General features: G+C 38.4%; 1 protein-coding gene and 1 long non-coding RNA gene across 5 annotated transcripts; both read left to right on the top strand.

Annotated features, from left to right (window-relative positions):
• Window positions 1-1,380: 1,380 nt before the first annotated feature.
• Window positions 1,381-11,872, top strand: LOC104225980 (uncharacterized). 4 transcript variants are annotated; one of them, XM_070164992.1, is made up of 7 exons: window positions 1,381-1,519; window positions 8,884-8,992; window positions 9,234-9,273; window positions 10,407-10,636; window positions 10,731-10,982; window positions 11,083-11,159; window positions 11,309-11,872. In XM_070164992.1, exons 2-7 carry the CDS (start codon window positions 8,966-8,968, stop codon window positions 11,724-11,726), a joined length of 1,044 nt encoding a protein of 347 aa, XP_070021093.1. In that variant the 5' UTR covers window positions 1,381-1,519; window positions 8,884-8,965; the 3' UTR covers window positions 11,727-11,872. The 4 variants fall into 4 exon arrangements, with proteins under 4 accessions (XP_070021093.1, XP_070021094.1, XP_070021092.1 ...); XM_070164993.1 differs by lacking the exon at window positions 9,234-9,273 and having other exon boundaries at window positions 10,407-10,508; window positions 10,575-10,636; XM_070164991.1 differs by lacking the exon at window positions 9,234-9,273.
• A 6,706-nt stretch (window positions 11,873-18,578) lies between these two features.
• LOC138884133 (uncharacterized) lies at window positions 18,579-19,403 on the top strand. The gene is made up of 2 exons (XR_011404269.1): window positions 18,579-19,035; window positions 19,119-19,403. It is a non-coding gene; the product is annotated as an uncharacterized lncRNA (long non-coding RNA).
• The last annotated feature ends 165 nt before the right edge of the window (window positions 19,404-19,568 follow it).

The following is a 19,568-nucleotide window of genomic DNA, read 5'->3' on the forward strand; positions in this document are numbered from 1 at the left end:
TTCTACTGAAAATTGAAATTTTATGCTGGTTTATTGTGTGTTGCACAAATGTAATGAGTCCGAAAGTGCAAATTGCCTCCTCTTCGTCACCAAACTTTTATGAAATAAGACTTTGACAATCATTTTTTAAATTGGACAAAGAGTTATCAGTATATATCAAACGAAAAATGGTCAAATATATCCCTTTATTTTCGAATACTATTTATATTTAATCTCCGTTATACTATCCGACCAAATTTATCCTATCGTTATACAAACCGGCCAAATTTTCTCCTACCATCAACAAATTTTTGAAAATTACACCTTAATCTGTTAGGTAATCTAAAATCTCCCAATTTCCTTTTATTTAAATCACTTGTTGTTCTTCTTGCTCCACCGTTTTCAGAATTACTATTGATGTAAATGCTAAAAATTAATGGACTATACAAATTATTTATGGATATTTTTAATTACCATTGCACTCACTTCTCTTCTGGTGATAATGAGTTTGGAATTAGTTTAAAATTTTATTTATTTTTCAACCTTATACACACCATAGAATTAAATGGTTTATCTATTATGTATTATATGCATCTGCTAATCATGTATATACATGTATATTCGAATATATTTTGTTATTGTTTGGTTAGTATAAAGGTCGATCGACTAACTTAAGAGTACACAATGCGTAGGCATTGGTTATAGCAAAGTTGAATTCGACGATGTAAAGTCTCCAAGGAACTTCAACTTCTATCACCGATACTTGCAAAGTCTTCATACCTTTGGTGCAACAAATTCATTAAAGTTGGTGTATCGTAAATACTTTTGGAATTTAGATAAGCTACCTAATTTAGATTCTTCAATTTGTCATACTTTGTTTATTAATCATTGTATTATTTTAACATTTTTTTCCAATTAAAAAAGCACATAAATGCCTATTTCGAAAATAGTGAATCAAGAAGAAGAATAAGTGACTTAATTAAAATAATTTGGGAGATTCGGGGTCACCTGGCAGACCCCGAGGTAATTTTCAAAAGTTTGCTGATGGTAAAGATAAATTTGGCCGGATAGTATAACGGCAGGGATAAATTTAGCTGAATAGTATAACGGAAATTAGACGTAGACAATATTCTAAAGCAGAGGTGTAAATTTAGACCTTTTCCTATCAATTCAACAATTACATAGCACATGTTTATATACTTAATCATATAATTAATTAATTATCAAATATTTACTATGTTTAAAAAAATTATAGAAAGACAATTTTTTTAATGCTTATAGATATAAGTATAAGGATATCATGTATCTTATATACAAAAAAACAAAAGTAATAAAACACAATTATCTTATGGTACTTATATTATAGGGATATATTTCTTCTTTTTCCTCAAATTTAAACCAATAAAGTATTATTCGGGCCAAATTGGGGGCCAAATTAGGGCACAGCTTATCTCCATCAAACTGGACGCTACTCTGCTCCATCGCTCCAACTTCCAAACCTGAAACCCCAACTCTCTCTCTCTCTATCTGAATTTTAAAGGTAAATAAATTCCCTTTTAGTTTTCAATTTCAAGGCATTAAACAACTTTTAAAAAACCCTAAACCCAAATTTGCATTCCGTTTCTTCTTGTTACAAATGACGTTGTAAATGAATTACTTTTAGTTAAATAATTTGCATAATGAGTTGTTTTATCATGTGGGTTTGTGGGTTTCTTGAATTTTGTGAGCATTTTATTTACACTGTTGAAGTTGTACATGAATAATTTTTAGTGAAAGAATTTGCTGATTGAATTGTTTTATGATGTGGGTTTGTGGGACTTTTCTTTCTTCTTCACAAAGAAAGATGAAGAACGAACTAAGTCTGATATTTAAGTGGAAAAGGGTAGAGGAGTGGACCCATAATCCCCAATTTTCAGAGGCTGCGGGTTGGCTCAGACAGATTTCTCGATCATTAAAAAAAAGATGAAGAAACTGTAGCTGTCAATTTAGATGAAGTTTTTTGAAATCACGAGCATGTTATTACAATGTTGAAGAATTAATGGCACTTGCTCGACTATTGTTTGATCACTATTATGTATATCGAAGAGTTCATTTTGTGTAGCCAGTAGCTACACTGAAGCACAGGCAGATTTAGTGCATAAGTTATGGGTTCATTCGAACCCAGTAACTATGGCTCACGTTAAAAGTTCTATTAAATAAGTATGATTATAGATTTTGAATTCAGTAAATTGAAGGGGTTGTGGTAGAATTCCTAACTTGAAGCATAAAGTTCAAATCCTGAATCCGCCTCTGCGTTGAAGTCAGGGAGTGAAAAAAGGCAACTGAAGAAAAAAAGCGGAGAAAAATGTTCACAAAAGATAGTCTTTAACATTACACATCCAGAATGTATCAAGAGATAGTTTATAGTAGGGAGACGTTCCCATCAGGCGGAAAACTTAAAATGCTAAATCAGATTTGTTGAATTGAAAGAAAATGGATTAAAGTGGACTGAACATAAAAAATCTTTAACTTTAATTTAAAAGTGGATTGAATTTGAAGCTTAACATCCAACAGACACGTAAAACTCCGGAAGCTATGTGTGCCACACATAATAAGAATGCTGGTCCTTGAAATTTGTTAGATGACCTTTGTCTTGTAAGTTGGTTTCTACTTTTCTTACATATGTACTATAGAGCATCTTGAAGCGGGTGCTCGATATGGACGTTGGAAACCTAGGACATAGGGCCACATAGGGCACCCCAAAGTTGAATTTATATGTTTTGTTCACGGAAGAGTATAGCGAAGCAACTTGTTCTTGTTGTTTTAGCTTTCTGCAAAAATAAATGATGCGGGAACATTTGGTCTTATCAAAACTTCTTCTCGTGCATTTTCCACAAAAAATGATGAGTTTTAATTCATCTCATTCATAATCACTTCATGACCAAATAGTTCAAGCATTGCATAACAAGAAAGGTCCTCTTAAATCGTTGACTTTCTTTTTGGGAAAATAATGTGAAATCTTGAATTACTTAAGGTTTTTCTGAAGTTACCTTAGTTTTTCTCTCACCATCAACTTTATAGCATTCACAATCTACGGAATTTTGATGCTTGAAGGCTTTGCTGAGTACTGTTCAGCATATTAATGTTGTTACTACACTCTACAAATGCTAGTTCCATTTTCCTCTCCTGATTATCGAGCTTTGATTAACTCAACACTTGTCTGCCTTTCCTTTTTGTTCCATTTATTTCACATTAGATGAGATTTCTAGATTTTTAGTTTTTAGCTTTCTGGAATGTCATGTTGTTGCCAGTTGCCAACACAGCACCATATGAGATATCAAACTCTATTTGTTCGAAGGTCGGTGATGTGTACTAGTTTTGGGTTTGTTTGGCGATAATTTTTATGGCATTTAAACATGATTCCATCTGAGAATTTTCTTTAGGTGATCCAAATTATTATATACAGCCTTAGGGACCAAGTATATTACTCCCTTCGTTTCAATTTATGTAAACCCATTTGACTGGGCACGACGTCTAAGAAAAGAGAGAAGACTTTTGAACTTGTGGTGTAAAATGAAGTACATATATTTTGTGTGGCTATAAATCATTGCATAAAGGTAAATTGTTTCCAAATAAAGAAAGAGGCCATTCTTTTTGGCACGGACTAAAAAGGAAATAGGTTCACATAAATTGAAATGGAGGGAGTATTATTTACTGTATGACAGATTTGCTTTCTGAAGGTTTCATTTTTTTGGTAACTAACTTATTTTATTAATCACCAAGTAGTAATTACAAAACTTTAGCATAGCTAACACAGCTTGCTATCTATCCATTTACATTGAATACTCAACTATCTAGAAATATAATCTATACACAAGCGACTTATTTCTAGGAGTGACTCTAAGACTAACAACAAAAGCTATCTTTTTTGTAATCTGCTCCCAAACTCTGCCTTTTTGTTCAAATATACGCCTGTTTCTCTCCATCCAAATGTGGTAAGCAACTTCTGCATAAACCATTCTAAAAACCTAAGCATGTTGAGTTTCCCTTTAGCACATATCACTGACCATTGGCTGAATTGTTGCCAGTTGGTATACCCCTGAAATTGCTTCTTCATCCAGTTGCACATTTTGATCCATACTTGTTGAGTAAATTCACACTGCCCAAACAGATGGTCTCTTGTTTCCACTGCTTTTCTGCACATTACACATTGTGTGTCAACATTGATCTTCCAGTTAGCTATCCTGTCACTAGTCATCAATCCCCCATGCATCATCAGCCACATTATAAATTTTGCCTTTGGTCTTGTTGCATTATTGAACATTAATATTTTCCATTCCACCCTGCTATAGTCACCAAGTAGATGTAGGTATATTTGTCTGATCAGGCTTCTGTTGTGAGTTTGCATAAACTGTCTAGTTTCCAGAATTCCATGTGCCTCTATCACTTTTCTTACCATCCAACAGGCTTGCTGGGGTGTTGGCATTGTACTCATCTGTTGGTTCTTGATGTAGTAAGTATGAATCCAGCGGATCCACAACTTATCTTGCTTGTGAGCTAAATCCCAGCAGTGTTTGGCAATGGCTGCTTTGTTCCATAGCTTCAGGTTAACAATATTCAGTCCACCTCCTGCCTTTGGCAAGCATACTCTATCCCAAGCAAGCAAGGCCTTCCTTGTTATTTCATTTGTACCAGACCAAATATAAGATCTGCATAGCCCCTCTACAATCTTGGTCACTTTTGTTGGAAGAATGAATATGTGCCCAGAAAAGCTGAATTCCAAACAAAACACTTTGGACTAACTGGACTCTTCCTGCATAAGATAGAGTCTTAGCAGTCCAAGAAGTAATCCTTGTAGTCATTTTGTCAATAAGTGGTTGCCACTGCATTATACTTTGTTTCTTTGTAGATAGAGGTACCTCTAAATATTTAAAAGGAAGTTCACCATTTGAGAGCCCCAACAGCTGCAGAATTTGTTGTTTATCTACCAAAGAAACCCCTCCAAAGTAAGCTTCACTCTTACTAAGGTTTGCTTGTACACCTGAAACCTGAGTGAATTGATAGAATTTTTGTTGCATCACTTGTACTGTCTTTAGATCACCTATGGCAAATAGTAATAAATCATCTGCAAAACTCAGGTGAGTGATCCCAATCTTTGCACATCTAGGGTGATACTTAAAGTCCCCCTCCTGCTTCAGACTAGCCAAGTTCCTACTCAGATACTCCATTGCTATGGCAAACAAAAATGGAGACATGGGATCTCCCTGCCTCAATCCTTTAGCAGCATTAAAGGTCTTAGTTGGTTCCCCATTAACTACAATAGAGTAGTTAACTGTCTGAACACATTCCATAACCCAAGATATGAATAGCTGAGGGAATCCTAGTTCTTCCATAACTTGCTTCATATAAGGCCACTCCACAGAATCATTGGCTTTCTGGAGATATATCTTTATCATGCACCTAGGAGATATATTCTTCCTAGTATAAACCTTCACCAGTTCATGAGCCAAAAGGATATTGTCTGCTAGGTTTCTCCCAGGTATAAACCCTGCTTGTGCTTCATTAATAATTGTACTAATGATACCTTGCATTCTTGCTGCTAGAATCTTGAATATCATTTTGTAGAGGACAGTGCAACATGCTATAGGTCTTAACTCCTTCACAGTTTTAGGCCTAGACACCTTAGGGACCAAGGTTATGGCTGTGCAATTTATAGCTCTATACAGAATCCCAGTGCTAAAAAACTCCATAACAACTGCAGTGACTTCATCTTTAATAACATGCCATGCTTTCTTGAAGAAATATGCATTATAACCATCCACACCAGGAGCCTTCATTGTTAATAGAGCATAATCCTTCATAGATCTCTTCTGGAGTCACCTCTCTGCATAACTCAATCCTTTGTTGTTGATTAAGTTTAGTTCCCATACATATAACCCTTTTGTCTATAGCAGGGAGTGAATGGGCAGCAGTACCCATAAGTGATTTATAAAATTCTACTATCTCCCTTTCGATGCTTTCTGAATCTGTAATCCTGCTGCCAGTGCTGGAATGCAACTCCACTATTTGCTTCCTTTGGCTCCTCTCTTTCATCACAGCTGAGAAATATTTAGAATTAGAGTCACCTAGTTGTATCCATTTTGCTCTGGCTTTTTGTTTCAGAGCTCCCTCTTCTATCATATCCCATTTTTCCAAATTCTGAATTAATTCCTTTTCTTGCAGTAGCAACTCAGAGGAGCTACTTGTGTCTATGCTTTTTTGGACCTGTTCAAGTTCAATTTTGGCTATCTCTATCTTTTGTCTAATGAACTTAAACTCCTCCACATTCAGTTTCCTCAGTACTAGCCTTAGTGCTTTTAATTTCATCCACACATTCTGCATCTTCTGTCTGTGAAAACTTTGCTCCCAAATTTGTTGCACTTCATAATTGAACCTCTCATGCTCAACCCAGATATTGAAAAATTTGAAAGGTATTTTCCTACTTCTGTGCTGATCATTGAAGGTTAGTGTCACAGGAGCATGATCAGAAATAAATGGTAGTTCATACACAGTGGATATATGACCCCATTGCATCATCCATTCATAATTACCAAACATCCTATCAATTCTGCTCCATGTCCTGTCTCCACCACCTTGCTTGTTGGACCACGTATAATAATCACCCTCCCAAGTCAATTCACTAAGCTTCATATCTTGGATACATTTGCTGAAATCTTGAGTCTCAGCCTTAGTAATTGGATTTCCATGCATTCTATCTTGTAGTTGCAAAACAGCATTAAAATCTCCCCCAATCACCCATGGTATGGATGTCATTTGCTCTATCTCTTTCAAGTTATCCCATAACAGTTTCTTTTGTTCAACTGTATTAAAACCATAAACTATGGACCCTGCATATTCATGATCATTTCTGATATTTGTGACAGCACAATGTAGTACCTGTGCCTCTGCTTTAATCACCCTGACTGAGTAGTAATTAGTATCCCATAGTAACCATATTCTTCCATTGACTGCAGCATTATAGTTGTTGAACATCTCCCACCCAGGGGCTATATGATGGCTGACGCTTCTAGTATTGTGTTCCTTTACTCTTGTTTCAATGATCCCAGCTAAACTAATGTTTTTATTCTTTAGATAGTTTTTCAGCTCCTTCCTCTTGTGCCACTTATTAATGCCCCTAACATTCCGGATTAACCACCTCATTAATTGAGTTTAGATCCCCCACCTCTATCATGGGGTAGGTTAGAGCTTCCACTAGCACCTGCTGTTCCACTTTTCAGACTGCCTCTACTAGCTAAAGGTGTTAACATAGGAAAGTTTTCAAGGCTGAAGTCCAATACTTGCTTCTTGCCCTTATTAATTGCTTCAACTCCATAACCCTCTGCATCTCTAGCCAACTGGTGTTGGCTTGCTTGTTGTGACTGCTCTGTTGGATACTGCTGAGGTCTTTCCTTGGCAATTTCATTTGACTTTGTCACTCCAGCTGCCTTAGGTACCTCAATACCAGCTGCTTTTGTGTGCCCAGGTTCTGAATTGCTTGTAGCATTTGTGACTGGTCCTTTAGTTCTCCATTCATAAGTGACTTTCTTTGGTTCTCTTCTCCTCTTTGGTTGAACCTCCTTTTGCTATTTAGGCTCTTGGTGAGTAGAACTGACATGGCCAATAGCTTGGCATTTGTCACAATACATTGGTTTCCACTCATATATTAGATCCTGCTGGAAAACTCTCCCTCTAGGATCCCTCACCATAATCTCTGTCGGCATAGCTTTAGTCACATTCACTTCAATCAACATTCTTGCATATGAAATTCGTGTTTGCTTGGTAGTACACTCATCAGCAAATAAAGGTTTTCCAATAGCACTGGCAATTTTACTCAGTGCTTCATTTCCCCGGCTACTCATTGGCAATTTAGGGAAAATTACCCACAGAGGTATATCAGTTAGGAATTCCTTACTTAGATCAAAATCTGGTGACCAGGGCTTAAGAATTATTGGCTTATTTCTGAAGGTTTGAGGTCCAGCATAAAATATTCTATGCATATCAGCTAGGTTTTGGAATTTTATCACATAATATCCATCCTCATGAAGAAATAGATCTGGCTCAGCGACATCAAGCCAATGTTGAGTAATGTACCTTTGCATAGCATTATAGCCCGGATTTTCACCCACAATATAGGCTATCATCGCAGCACTCCACTTTTCTTCAGCTTCCTTCACATCCAGCATCTCAAGTTGTACCACAGTTTGCCCTTCTATAATCTGACTCTAAGAGCCATTCCATGAGTTGCAACTTGATTCTGTTGGAACAAGTTGGACCACTTTTTTGGTTCTTCTCTTCGATCTACATGGTTTCCCTCTTTAGCCTCTAGATTCACATGTTCTCGAGTTTCAATAGCAGCTTCTCTTTGTTCTGTAGTTGCCTCTGTGCTTATGGTCTTCTGCATGTCCTTAATTGTCAAGTCAGCTACTATTCCATTGAAATTCCCAGCAGCTATAGCGGTACTGGTAGTCTCACTTTGCTTAGATTGAGTTGATGTGCCTAGATTCAGCTTCCTACTAACCTCCAAGCTAGTCAATGGACTATCTTCACCTTTTTCTGCTTCTACTCCTTCATGCTGATCTGGTGTTTGCATGACTTGGTTTCGCTGTTCAACTTTCGAATTGGTACTAATTAAGTTTCTAATAGTCGAGATCGGCGTCTTAGGGACCTTTTTTGGGCTTCCTTTTCCTCTACCTCGCCCCTAGCCATGGCAGCCGCACTCGGTGCACGTTTAGCTAACGTGAGCTGAGAGCATGGAGAAGACGAGTTCCATTCATTCAATTTAATTTTTTTACGGCTTACCTTTCAATATTTTTTGTTTCATCTATTTGGAGGTCTTGTAGTTTTAAACCTAATTCTACTGTCATTCTGCTGGGTCTTTTTTGGTAGGTGGTCGTAGCCAAGCTAATGTCATCAGATACTGCAAAAGAAAATGCATCTGTAGTTGATTCCTCAGTGACTGAATGGAAAAATGAAAGAGGGAATATGGACGAACCAGGTAAAAGTGATGCTAAATCTCTTCATAGTTGAATTCTGTGTTTTTTTGTCTGAATAGTAATGGCTGTCATTGAGATTTGTTACAAGGTTGACACCCTCCATGAATTTATATGCATAACATACAGATATAGTCATTTAGATGCACAGGTTTAATTCCCCTTGAAAAAGTGTTGTCATCCCTCAACGTTTTTGTTGGCTTTGCTATGAAATTGACGAGCAATAAACACTTCTTAACTTTTCAGTTGAAGAAGCTTGAAGTAGGTCAAATGATGGCCAAACATGGTGAGATTTGGTTTATTTAACTGGATTTTCACTTGAGAAATAAAAAGACTTCTCAACTTGGATGTTGTAATGCAATTTCAAGCCTTCGTAGAACCTGTGGGTTACGTAAAGTTGTTTGGAGATTTGTACAGAGCTTTTCACCTTCTGTCCTGTTCCTATTTTGTGGTTGTAACTTCCTCTCTCTTTCTCCCTCTGTAAAATTTTTGGAATATCAGGCTTATAGGATTCTTAAAGTATTTACTTATTGTATCCCGACTTCTTTTCTTTTTCAGTTTCCGCTTCTTTTGGTGTATTCATCCATTATAATAAGTGCAACCTGAGTATATCGACGTTAATAATAATACCTCTGATTTGATGACCGAGAAATCCCCGAGGCCACTGGTGCAGTGTTTGAAACTCGGTGGATAGGAGGCCGGCCCTCCTACACTTCTCCACTTAAATACCAAGCTTTTGTCAGCGGCAAAGTTTGAACATGACCTTGTATTCTTCTTTTTTGTTTTTGGTGCAAACAAATTTACATAGAAGATACATTGACAATCATAGACATACTAGGATCTTGCTAGGTCTCGAATTAGAACATCTACTAATCCTCTTCATGTAAATTTGGTTTTCAGTGCAACCTATGTACTGATGTTTTTAATATATACAATAGTTACCAATTCAAAAAAAAAAAAAAGTTTGAACATGACCAAATCCCCGGGGATCATTATAATATTTTACCTGCGATCGATTTTCCAATCTCAACTTGATTATATTATTCAAGAGCCATACCACAATCTAACTTCTTGTCAAGTTTTACTTACTGAATCTTATATCAATAATTATTAGTAACTTGGCGGAAAATGGCTGTGTGCTCATTTATTTTCTTCTAGGAGATGTTTTGAGTTGTTGGAACCAGATGATTAATTTCTATGCACAAGCAGTTCAAGCTAGCTCCTATGCTTGCTCCATTATTTTTTTGGTTGTGAAAAAATGCTTCTTTTTCTTACTTTTGTTACTGTTTTTAGATCATTATGATATATGCTGTAGCTTCCTTGTCATTGACATGGCAGTGGTAGTTAAATAACAGAGCTTATGAATTACGTTGTACAAGTATATGCTGCTTCAATTAAATATGTGAACTCTTTTTTCAGATACTCCAAGCTACAGAGCTAATGAGGATACCTGTCGTTTTGGAGCAGAAGAACGCACAAATTCATGTCAGCAGATCGGAATTTCAAGTGCAATTGAAAATGGTAAATTCTATGGCATAAGATATTTCATAATCAAGAGTTTGAACCATGAAAATATCCAATTATCAGTAAACAAAGGGATTTGGGCTACTCAAGTCATGAATGAGCCCATTCTGGATGAAGCATTTAATGTAAGTCGTTTTTCCTTTTATATCCTTATGAGTAGTATGAATATCTGTCATATATCTTACAGTACAGACAAATAGACATGCTTTTTGTGGGCAGAATTCCAGCAAGGTGATACTAATATTTAGTGTCAACATGAGTGGCTTCTTTCAAGGGTACGCCCAAATGATTTCTACAGTTGGTTGGAGGAGAGACCAAGTTTGGAGTCAAGGAAATGGTGGACGTAATCCTTGGGGTCGCAGCTTCCAAGTGAAATGGCTACGATTGTATGATCTGCCTTTCCAAAGAACTCTTCACCTTAAGAATCCATGGAATGACTACAAACCAGTCAAAATTAGTAGAGATTGCCAGGCATGGGTTATATTCTTGTCACTGTACTATTAGCTTATTTTTCCATGTACTCTTGTTTGTAAAGAGGCTTTTATGACTCTGGTACATGTACTGCTGTCAGGAGTTACCTCCAGATATTGGTGAAGCTTTATGTGAGCTCCTTGATGGACAAGATGCTTTGGATGTTAATTCGAAAATGTATAGCCCTTTCCCCAAAGTTGAAATAGTGTTTCCGTTCAGTTATTTGGAAACATAAGAGTGTTTTCTCAAATTTGAATTAGTGCTAGAGTTCTGGAAAAATTGGTCCAAATGATTTTTCTTTTTATAGTAGTTATTGGCTCATTCAGGGATAGATTTGCAAGGAATGATCTCTCTTTTAAAAGACCATATGTAGAGCCTTCAGTTCATCCTGGGGGTGGAGAGTGTAATGCATCTCTACATATGGGGTCCATGCTTTATCCCTCTTTTCTCTACCAACATCAAGTTAATGGTAATGGACTGCACGTAGCACCTCAAAGAATAAATGATGTATTTGCTGCGGAGGAGTCAGCCATTGCATCAGGGGAAGAATCAAAGTCGAAACAATCAAGGCATTCACAGAGAAACAGAGGCCTTGCTAATCTTCATGTAGACCCTGACGTGGGTCCTCGAATCAACATGTGGGGTTTGTCAGCAGAAAGGAGCCCACTTGCGAGTAATTTGACTGAAGATGACATTCTTGAAATGGTCTGTGTTTCTTGTCTTACTCTTGATTGTACTTATTGATGCACATAGCTCAGAAAGATTGTTCTTGTAATTTCCATGAAGACAAAATAGTCTTGTGTACTTTTTTCAAAGTTCACTGATGATTTCGGTCATTAAAGCTTGATTTCTCTGTAGTTTTTAATTGGTTATTTGATATATAGCATCCTCCTCTTTGAATGAATATGAAGCTGTACTTTGTGTGTGTCTGATACGTTTGTTGTCTAGTGTTAGAAAGCATGTGCAAGAACTTGTCAAATTCAGTAATTTTGAACTTGAAAAAACTGCCAGATTTTCTGATATTAGACTTTGCATCACTTGTTTCGGTAGTGGGGCTCTCAGTTGTTCTGTTTGTATCATAAGACTCACAAGTGTAATGACTTACAATTTCTTAAAATAATTCTATTACTACCTGATGTTGCTTGTCTTTTGACTGTTCTTTTTCCTTGTTGTTGTCACTGCCTTCCTGACTTTTACACTACTGCATTTCTTCTCTATACTATCGTGTTTTGCATGTTTGCTTGGAGCCGAGGGTCTACCGGAAAACTCTCTACCTGCACAAGGTAGGGGTAAGGCTGCGTACACACTACGCTTTCCAGACCCCTACTTGTGTGATTACACTGGGTTTGGTGTTGTTGTTGATTAGCCGTAATGCACAGATGTTGAATCAAGAATCATATCAAGTTATAGTTATGAAGTGTAGGGTGTTTTTTGTTCATAATAAGCTTTTTGTATCTAAATGGATTATTAAATTTTAATTTATTTAATTTCCTAATTTTACTTGGGAATCCTAGTAGTGTTAGAAGTCAGTATATGGAAGTTTACTTTTTCTTTGGATAGTAATCCTTAAAGAGATGATGAACTGGTTAGAGTGGAAAGTTATCAGGTTATTCCTATTTTGTTGCTGATGCTTTTGTTTTTTCTTCTTTGGTGCTTCTAGTCCAAGGAAATGCTAGGTGGGATTCGTAGATGTTCTTCTTCTCTTTTCATTGGTCTCCCACCTCACTGCCAAAACTTGTTCGCTCATACCACACTTCTACGACCTCACACTACTCCTTATATTTCCGATATGATAGGACTAGAGCTTCAAGCTTTCTGCAACTTAATGTTTTCCTTGAACTGTCAACCTTCTTACAGATCCGGCTATCTTTCTTTTGCCCATCTGACGGGCCGTAGAACCTCAAATTCTCTATGCAACTTTCAGCATGCAACATCTTATCTATATCATCCAAAACTTGCTCGTCTTCTTATTGCCTAATTTATCTCTTCACTTGTCCTAATCAGTCCCTAGTTAGCATATCATTATATTGACTAGTAATGATTTTAGACACTTACTAACAACGTGCGCGGTGCGCCACGACCCTTCCCGCTATTCTCTCTCTCCATCTCTGTTTGTGTGTGTGTCCCTCGTTTTCGAAGAAGTTGCATGGTTGCTTACAATTTAAGCCGTTTTGGCTCGTATGAAGTCACAACATTTCTTATGTATTTAATACATGAAGGTGTTGGTTTATGTTTAGTCAACAATGGCATGCCAATTGGAAGAGTTGGTGGAAAGAGTTGGTGTGGATGCTAGGAGGAAGCTTCCTCCTTTGATGTCACCCATGACATCAAGAGGAGGTAGTTTGATGTCACCAATGACATCAAGAGGAGGTCTTTACCTCTATAAATAGATGCACTCCTTCATTTGTAGAAACCATCCCAAAAATAATACAACACATTGTAGTGAGTAGAGAGTTTAAGAGAGAAATTCTCTTAAGTGTAATTAGGAACTCTCCCCTTCCTTTGTTAATATTAAAAAGACAACTGTTCTCTGGTGGACGTAGGATTATTCTGATCCGAACCACGTTAAATCTTGTGTTCTTTCTTTTACGTTTCCGCTAACAATTGGTATCAGAGCAACATGATTTTTTAACGATCCAAGGAAGAAGAACAAGCAAAGATGAGTTCCATGAAGTTTGAAATTGATAGATTCAGTGGATGCAACAACTTCAATATCTGGAAGATCCCGATGATGGCGTTACTGCGGAGGGAAGGTTCAATCCATGCTATTGACGGAAAGTATCCTAAGGATATATCAACTCCCGATAAGGAGAAGATTGAAGGGGATGCATTGAGTGCAATCCAACTATCCCTTGCACCTAACGTGCTTTGTGAAGTGAGTACGGGTACCGAAGAGACGACCAAACAGTTATGGGAAAAGCTAGAAGGGCTATACCAAGACCGATTAGTGACAACAAGGATGTTGTTACAACGGCGTCTTCACACATTTAAGATGGGGTCAGGTACTTCGTTACAAGATTATTTAGATGCGTTCAATAAACTTGTCATGGACTTACAAATTGCAGGAATTAAAAAGGAGGAGGAGACGCTTGCATGTGCTTTGCTTTTTTCATTGACTTCAGGATATCGTGATATTGAGAATTCAATGATGTATAGCAAGGAGTCTATCAAGCTTGAGCAAGTGCTGCAGGCACTTAACTCTAGTGATGTGCGGAGGCACATTGAAGGAGATAGAGATGACCAGGCAAGTGGGCTCTTTGTGAGAGGCCGGACTAGCCAACAGGGAAAGAGCAAATCAAAGCACAGATCAAAGTCTCGTGTGAACAAGAAGAATACAGAGTGTTGGGGTTGTGGCAAGAAGGGGCACTTTGAACGAGACTGCCCAATGTCAAAGTCCAAGGAAAAGGCGAGTGCATCCACAGTTGAACAGGTACATGATTTTGATAATGATTATGTACTAACAACATCGTGTAATAATAATAGTAGTTATGGAAACAAATGGGTGTTAGACTCTGCTTGCACTCTGCATATGACGTTCCGAAAAGACTGGTTTAGCAGCTATGAGAAAAGTGGAGGAACCGTAGTAATGGGCAATAATGCAACTTGTGCAATAGTTGGCATTGGCTCAGTTCGGGTTCGCTGCCATGATGGAGTCGTGAGGACTATTACACAAGTCCGTCATGTTCCTGATCTGAAGAAGAATTTGATCTCTCCGAGTACTCTGGATGAACAAGGCTACAGGTACATGAGCGAAGCAGGAACTATAAAGGTGACTAAAGGTTCTTTAGTCATGCTGAAAGGCAAGCTGGAGAACGGCCTTTACACATTGGCCGGAAGCACCATTGTTGGCTCTGCAAATGCATCTACAGTGCAGTTATCTAATGATGACAAGGCAAGACTATGGCACATGAGACTGGGTCATATGAGCGCACGTGGACTGGAGATGTTGAGCAATCGTAACCTTTTGGAAGGTGAGAAGATCAGCACACTTGACTTCTGTGAGCACTGCGTTCTAGGGAAGCAAAAGAAGGTCAGCTTCAGCACTGGCAAACACAAGACAAGAGGAGTGCTAGACTACATCCATTCAGATTTATGGGGTCCCTCTAAACTTCCATCGAAGGGCAAAAAGAGGTATCTTCTCACTTTTATTGATGATTTCTCACGAAAGGTTTGGGTGCATTTTTTGAAGGCAAAAAGTGATGCTTTTGAAGCATTTAAAGAGTGGAAGATTTTGGTTGAAAATCAAATGGAGCGGAAAATCAAGTATCTTCGCACAGACAATGGCTTGGAGTTTTGCAATGAAGAGTTTAATGAATTCTGCAAGGTTCATGGGATCTCAAGACATAGGACTGTCAGGCATACCCCACAGCAGAATGGAGTTGCCGAGAGAATGAACAGAACTCTTCTTGAAAAGGCTCGTTGTATGCTCCTACAAGCCAAAATGTCCAAAGTATTTTGGGCTGAAGCAGTTCACACTGCTGCTCATATTGTCAATCGATCTCCAGCATCGGCAATTGACTTTAAGACTCCGAATGAGGTATGGTCAGGTGAACCCTCTAACTATTCATACTTACGAGTATTTGGGTGTCCAGCTTATTATCACGTTAATGAAGGAAAGCTTGAACCAAGGGCTAAGAAGGCCATATTCGTAGGGTATGTGGATGGAGTAAAAGGGTACAAACTTTGGTGTTTGTCTTTACTCAAATTTATAGTTAGTAGAGATGTCACCTTTGATGAATCCTCTATACTTGATCCCCGTAAAGTTTCCGTGGAGTTTTCAGGAAACAAGAACGACGAGCAGGTGGAGCTTCCGGTGGAGCTTGCCAAGGAAAAGGATCAAGAGACTCAGGTTAAAGATGAGTCAGAAGATGTAGACCTTGAAGAACTTGCTGTCAATGAACCATACACAATTGCAAAGGGGAGGGAGAAGAGGCAAACACGAGAACCGGAACGCCTTATAGATCAAGCAAACTTGATTGCATATGCGTTCGTAACTGCACAAGAAGAGATTAAGGATCTGGAGCCCTCCTCGTATATTGAAACAACTTCTTGCAAGGATGCTGTACAATGGCGGTTAGCCATGACTGAAGAGATGGAGTCTCTTCACAAGAATCAGACATGGGTCTTAGTGAAAAGACAAAAGGGGAAGAGGACAGTTGGATGCAAGTGGGTCTACCGAAAGAAAGAGGGAATTCCTGAAGTGGAAGATGCTAGGTTCAAGGCGAGATTGGTTGCAAAAGGATTCAGTCAGAAGGAGGGAATTGACTACAATGAGATTTTCTCTCCAGTCGTGAAGCATAGCTCAATTCGCGTGCTACTAGCATTGGTTGCCCAATTTGACTTGGAGCTTCAACAGCTTGATGTCAAAACTGCTTTCTTACACGGTGATCTAGAAGAGACAATCTATATGGATCAGCCTGAAGGTTTCCTAGCTGAGGGAAAAGAAGATCACGTATGCCAACTAAAGAAGTCTTTGTATGGTTTGAAGCAATCCCCTAGACAGTGGTACAAGAGGTTTGATGCATTCATGACTACACATGAATTCTCAAGGAGTGCATTTGATAGCTGTGTGTATCACAAGAAGATGTCTGGTAACTCAATGATTTATTTACTGTTGTATGTTGATGATATGCTTATTGCTGCTAACAACATTACAGAGATAAATGCTTTGAAGAAACTGTTGAGTAAGGAATTTGACATGAAGGATTTAGGAGCTGCAAAGAAAATCCTTGGTATGGAGATTTCAAGAGAAGACGGTGTTGTACATCTTTCTCAGAAGAGGTATATTGAAAGGGTTCTCAAGAGATTCAATATGCATACGTGCAAGCCTGTAAGTACACCATTAGCTCCTCATTTTAAACTTTCAGAGTTACAAATGCCTCAGTCCGAGGATGAGGTGGAGCATATGTCAAAGATTCCTTATGCCAGTGCAGTTGGTAGCATTATGTATGCTATGGTATGCACACGTCCAGATATTGCTCAATCTGTAAGTGTGGTAAGTAGATACATGTCCAGCCCAGGAAAGAGGCATTGGGAAGCTGTCAAGTGGATATTGAGATATCTCAAAGGAGCTTCTGGTGTTGGTCTGACCTTTCGAAAAAGTGGTGGAGGTATTTCAATTCTCGGTTATGTAGATTCTGACTATGCAGGAGATCTTGACAGAAGAAGGTCCACAACTGGATACATCTTTACCCTCGTTGGCAGTGCCGTTAGTTGGAAGTCGACTCTGCAGTCGATTGCCGCTTTGTCTACGACAGAAGCAGAATACATGGCAGCAGCGGAGGCGGTGAAGGAAGCTATCTGGTTGAAAGGTTTAGTAGCGGAATTGAGTTTGGTTCAGCTGGAATCAACTCTTAGATGTGATAGTCAGAGTGCTATTCATCTAATGAAAAATCAGAGATTTCATGAGCGCACTAAACACATTGATGTCAGATTTCATTTTATTCGAGATGTTGTTGAAGAGGGAACTATCAAGGTCGTGAAGGTTATCACAGACGATAATGCTGCAGATATGTTGACCAAGATAGTCCCACTCGCTAAGTTTGCACACTGCAAGGACTTGGCGGGGGTGTGCATCAACTGATGCAACTCCGAAGAGAACAGTTGTTAGGTGGAGGTGGTATGTTCAACAATGGTTTGATTCTTCTTGTTTCTTACAACGGGGTTGCCCAGTAAGCTTAGAAGTTTTGGCCAGAGTTGTTCACACGCACGCTCGAAACGCAAACCAAGGTGGAGATTGAAGGTGTTGGTTTATGTTTAGTCAACAATGACATGCCAATTGGAAGAGTTGGTGGAAAGAGTTGGTGTGGATGCTAGGAGGAAGCTTCCTCCTTTGATGTCACCCATGACATCAAGAGGAGGTAGTTTGATGTCACCAATGACATCAAGAGGAGGTCTTTACCTCTATAAATAGATGCACTCCTTCACTTGTAGAAATCATCCCAAAATAATACAATACATTGTAGTGAGTAGAGAGTTAAGAGAGAAATTCTCTTAAGTGTAATTGGGAAATCTCCCCTTCCTTTGTTAATATTAAAAGGGCAATTGTTCTCTGGTGGACGTAGGATTATTTTGATCCGAACCACGTTAAATCTTGTGTTCTTTCTTTTACGTTTCCGCTAACAATTGGTATCAGAGCGACAGGATTCTTTAACGATCCAAGGAGAAAGAACAAGCAAATATGAGTTCCATGAAGTTTGAAATTGATAGATTCAATGGACGCAACAACTTCAATATCTGGAAGATCCAGATGATGGCGTTACTGCGGAGGGAAGGTTCAATCCATGCTATTGACGGAAAGTATCCTACGGATATATCAGCTCCCGACAAGGAGAAGATTGAAGGGGATGCATTGAGTGCAATCCAACTATCCCTTGCACCTAACGTGCTTTGTGAAGTGAGTACGGGTACCGAAGAGACGGCCAAACAGTTGTGGGAAAAGCTAGAAGGGCTATACCAAGACCGATCAGTGACAACAAGAATGTTGTTACAACGGCGTCTTCACACATTTAAGATGGGGCCAGGTACTTCGTTACAAGATCATTTAGATGCGTTTAATAAACTTGTCATGGACTTACAGATTGCAGGAATTAAACCCTTGTGGTTCGGCCTTTCCCTGGACCCGCGCATAGCGTGTGCTTAGTGCACCGGGCCGCCCTTATCTTTTGATAGAACGAATTCTGAATGAAGCATGAGGTTTCCCTTGTGTTCATAAACAAGACGTAGTACTGTAATTAAGTATATGCTGGGGATGCTTTTTCTTGAAATGAACATGGAAATAATTAGGGGTGAATGCCGAGATTTTATTGCTTCTCTGAAGTTTTCTTAAAAGCAAGATATTGTGAAAAAAGCTGGCAGTTTTTAGATGTGCTTGCTGTAAGGTTGAACCGAATGGTTACAAAGGTCTATGCTAAATATATCTATTGCAACCTATGGAAATTCTCTTGATGCCCATTTGATTATAGCAATTTACCTTCTTTCTCTTTATCTAGGTTTCAGGACCATCGCGAAGTACACAAAGGTCATTAGGCAGTGAAGAAAATTGTGATGATTCGTAAGTGTTTTGACTTCTCATTTCCAAAACACTTGATTTGCAATGAACCATCTGCATAACTTGTATGTAGTCTATCGTTGCAGGCAGTCGGGTTGCAGTTCGAAGAAAAGGAGAAGTCACTGAATCTAAATCCGCTAAGTGGTTCCGCTGATTTTCATGGCAAGCAAAGCAGTGATTGATATTTTTGTGTTGTAGCATTCGTCGCGAAGTGGTGGCTTTTGCAAAATTGTTCAGTTTATTTTTGTAAAACTTAAAACATAGGAGCACATATTGCTATGGTGTTGTATTATATCTGTACTGTATTATATGGTCCTCTTGTCACCTTCCTCCTCCCCCTCCTGCATTTGAATGGAAACTTTTACTGTCAATGCAAACTTGTACAGAAAAATTAGCAGTTTTTTATACTATTTATTTATTTATTCGTAATTTTTTTCTTCTTTGACAAACTGAGAATCCTGTATGGATCTGGATATATTTCCATAAATTAGGACGGAATAGGTATTGATTATTGGGATGTAGAGAGGATATTATCC

This window comes from Nicotiana sylvestris, chromosome 12 (assembly GCF_000393655.2).
Source record: "Nicotiana sylvestris chromosome 12, ASM39365v2, whole genome shotgun sequence".
Lineage (NCBI taxonomy): Eukaryota > Viridiplantae > Streptophyta > Magnoliopsida > Solanales > Solanaceae > Nicotiana > Nicotiana sylvestris.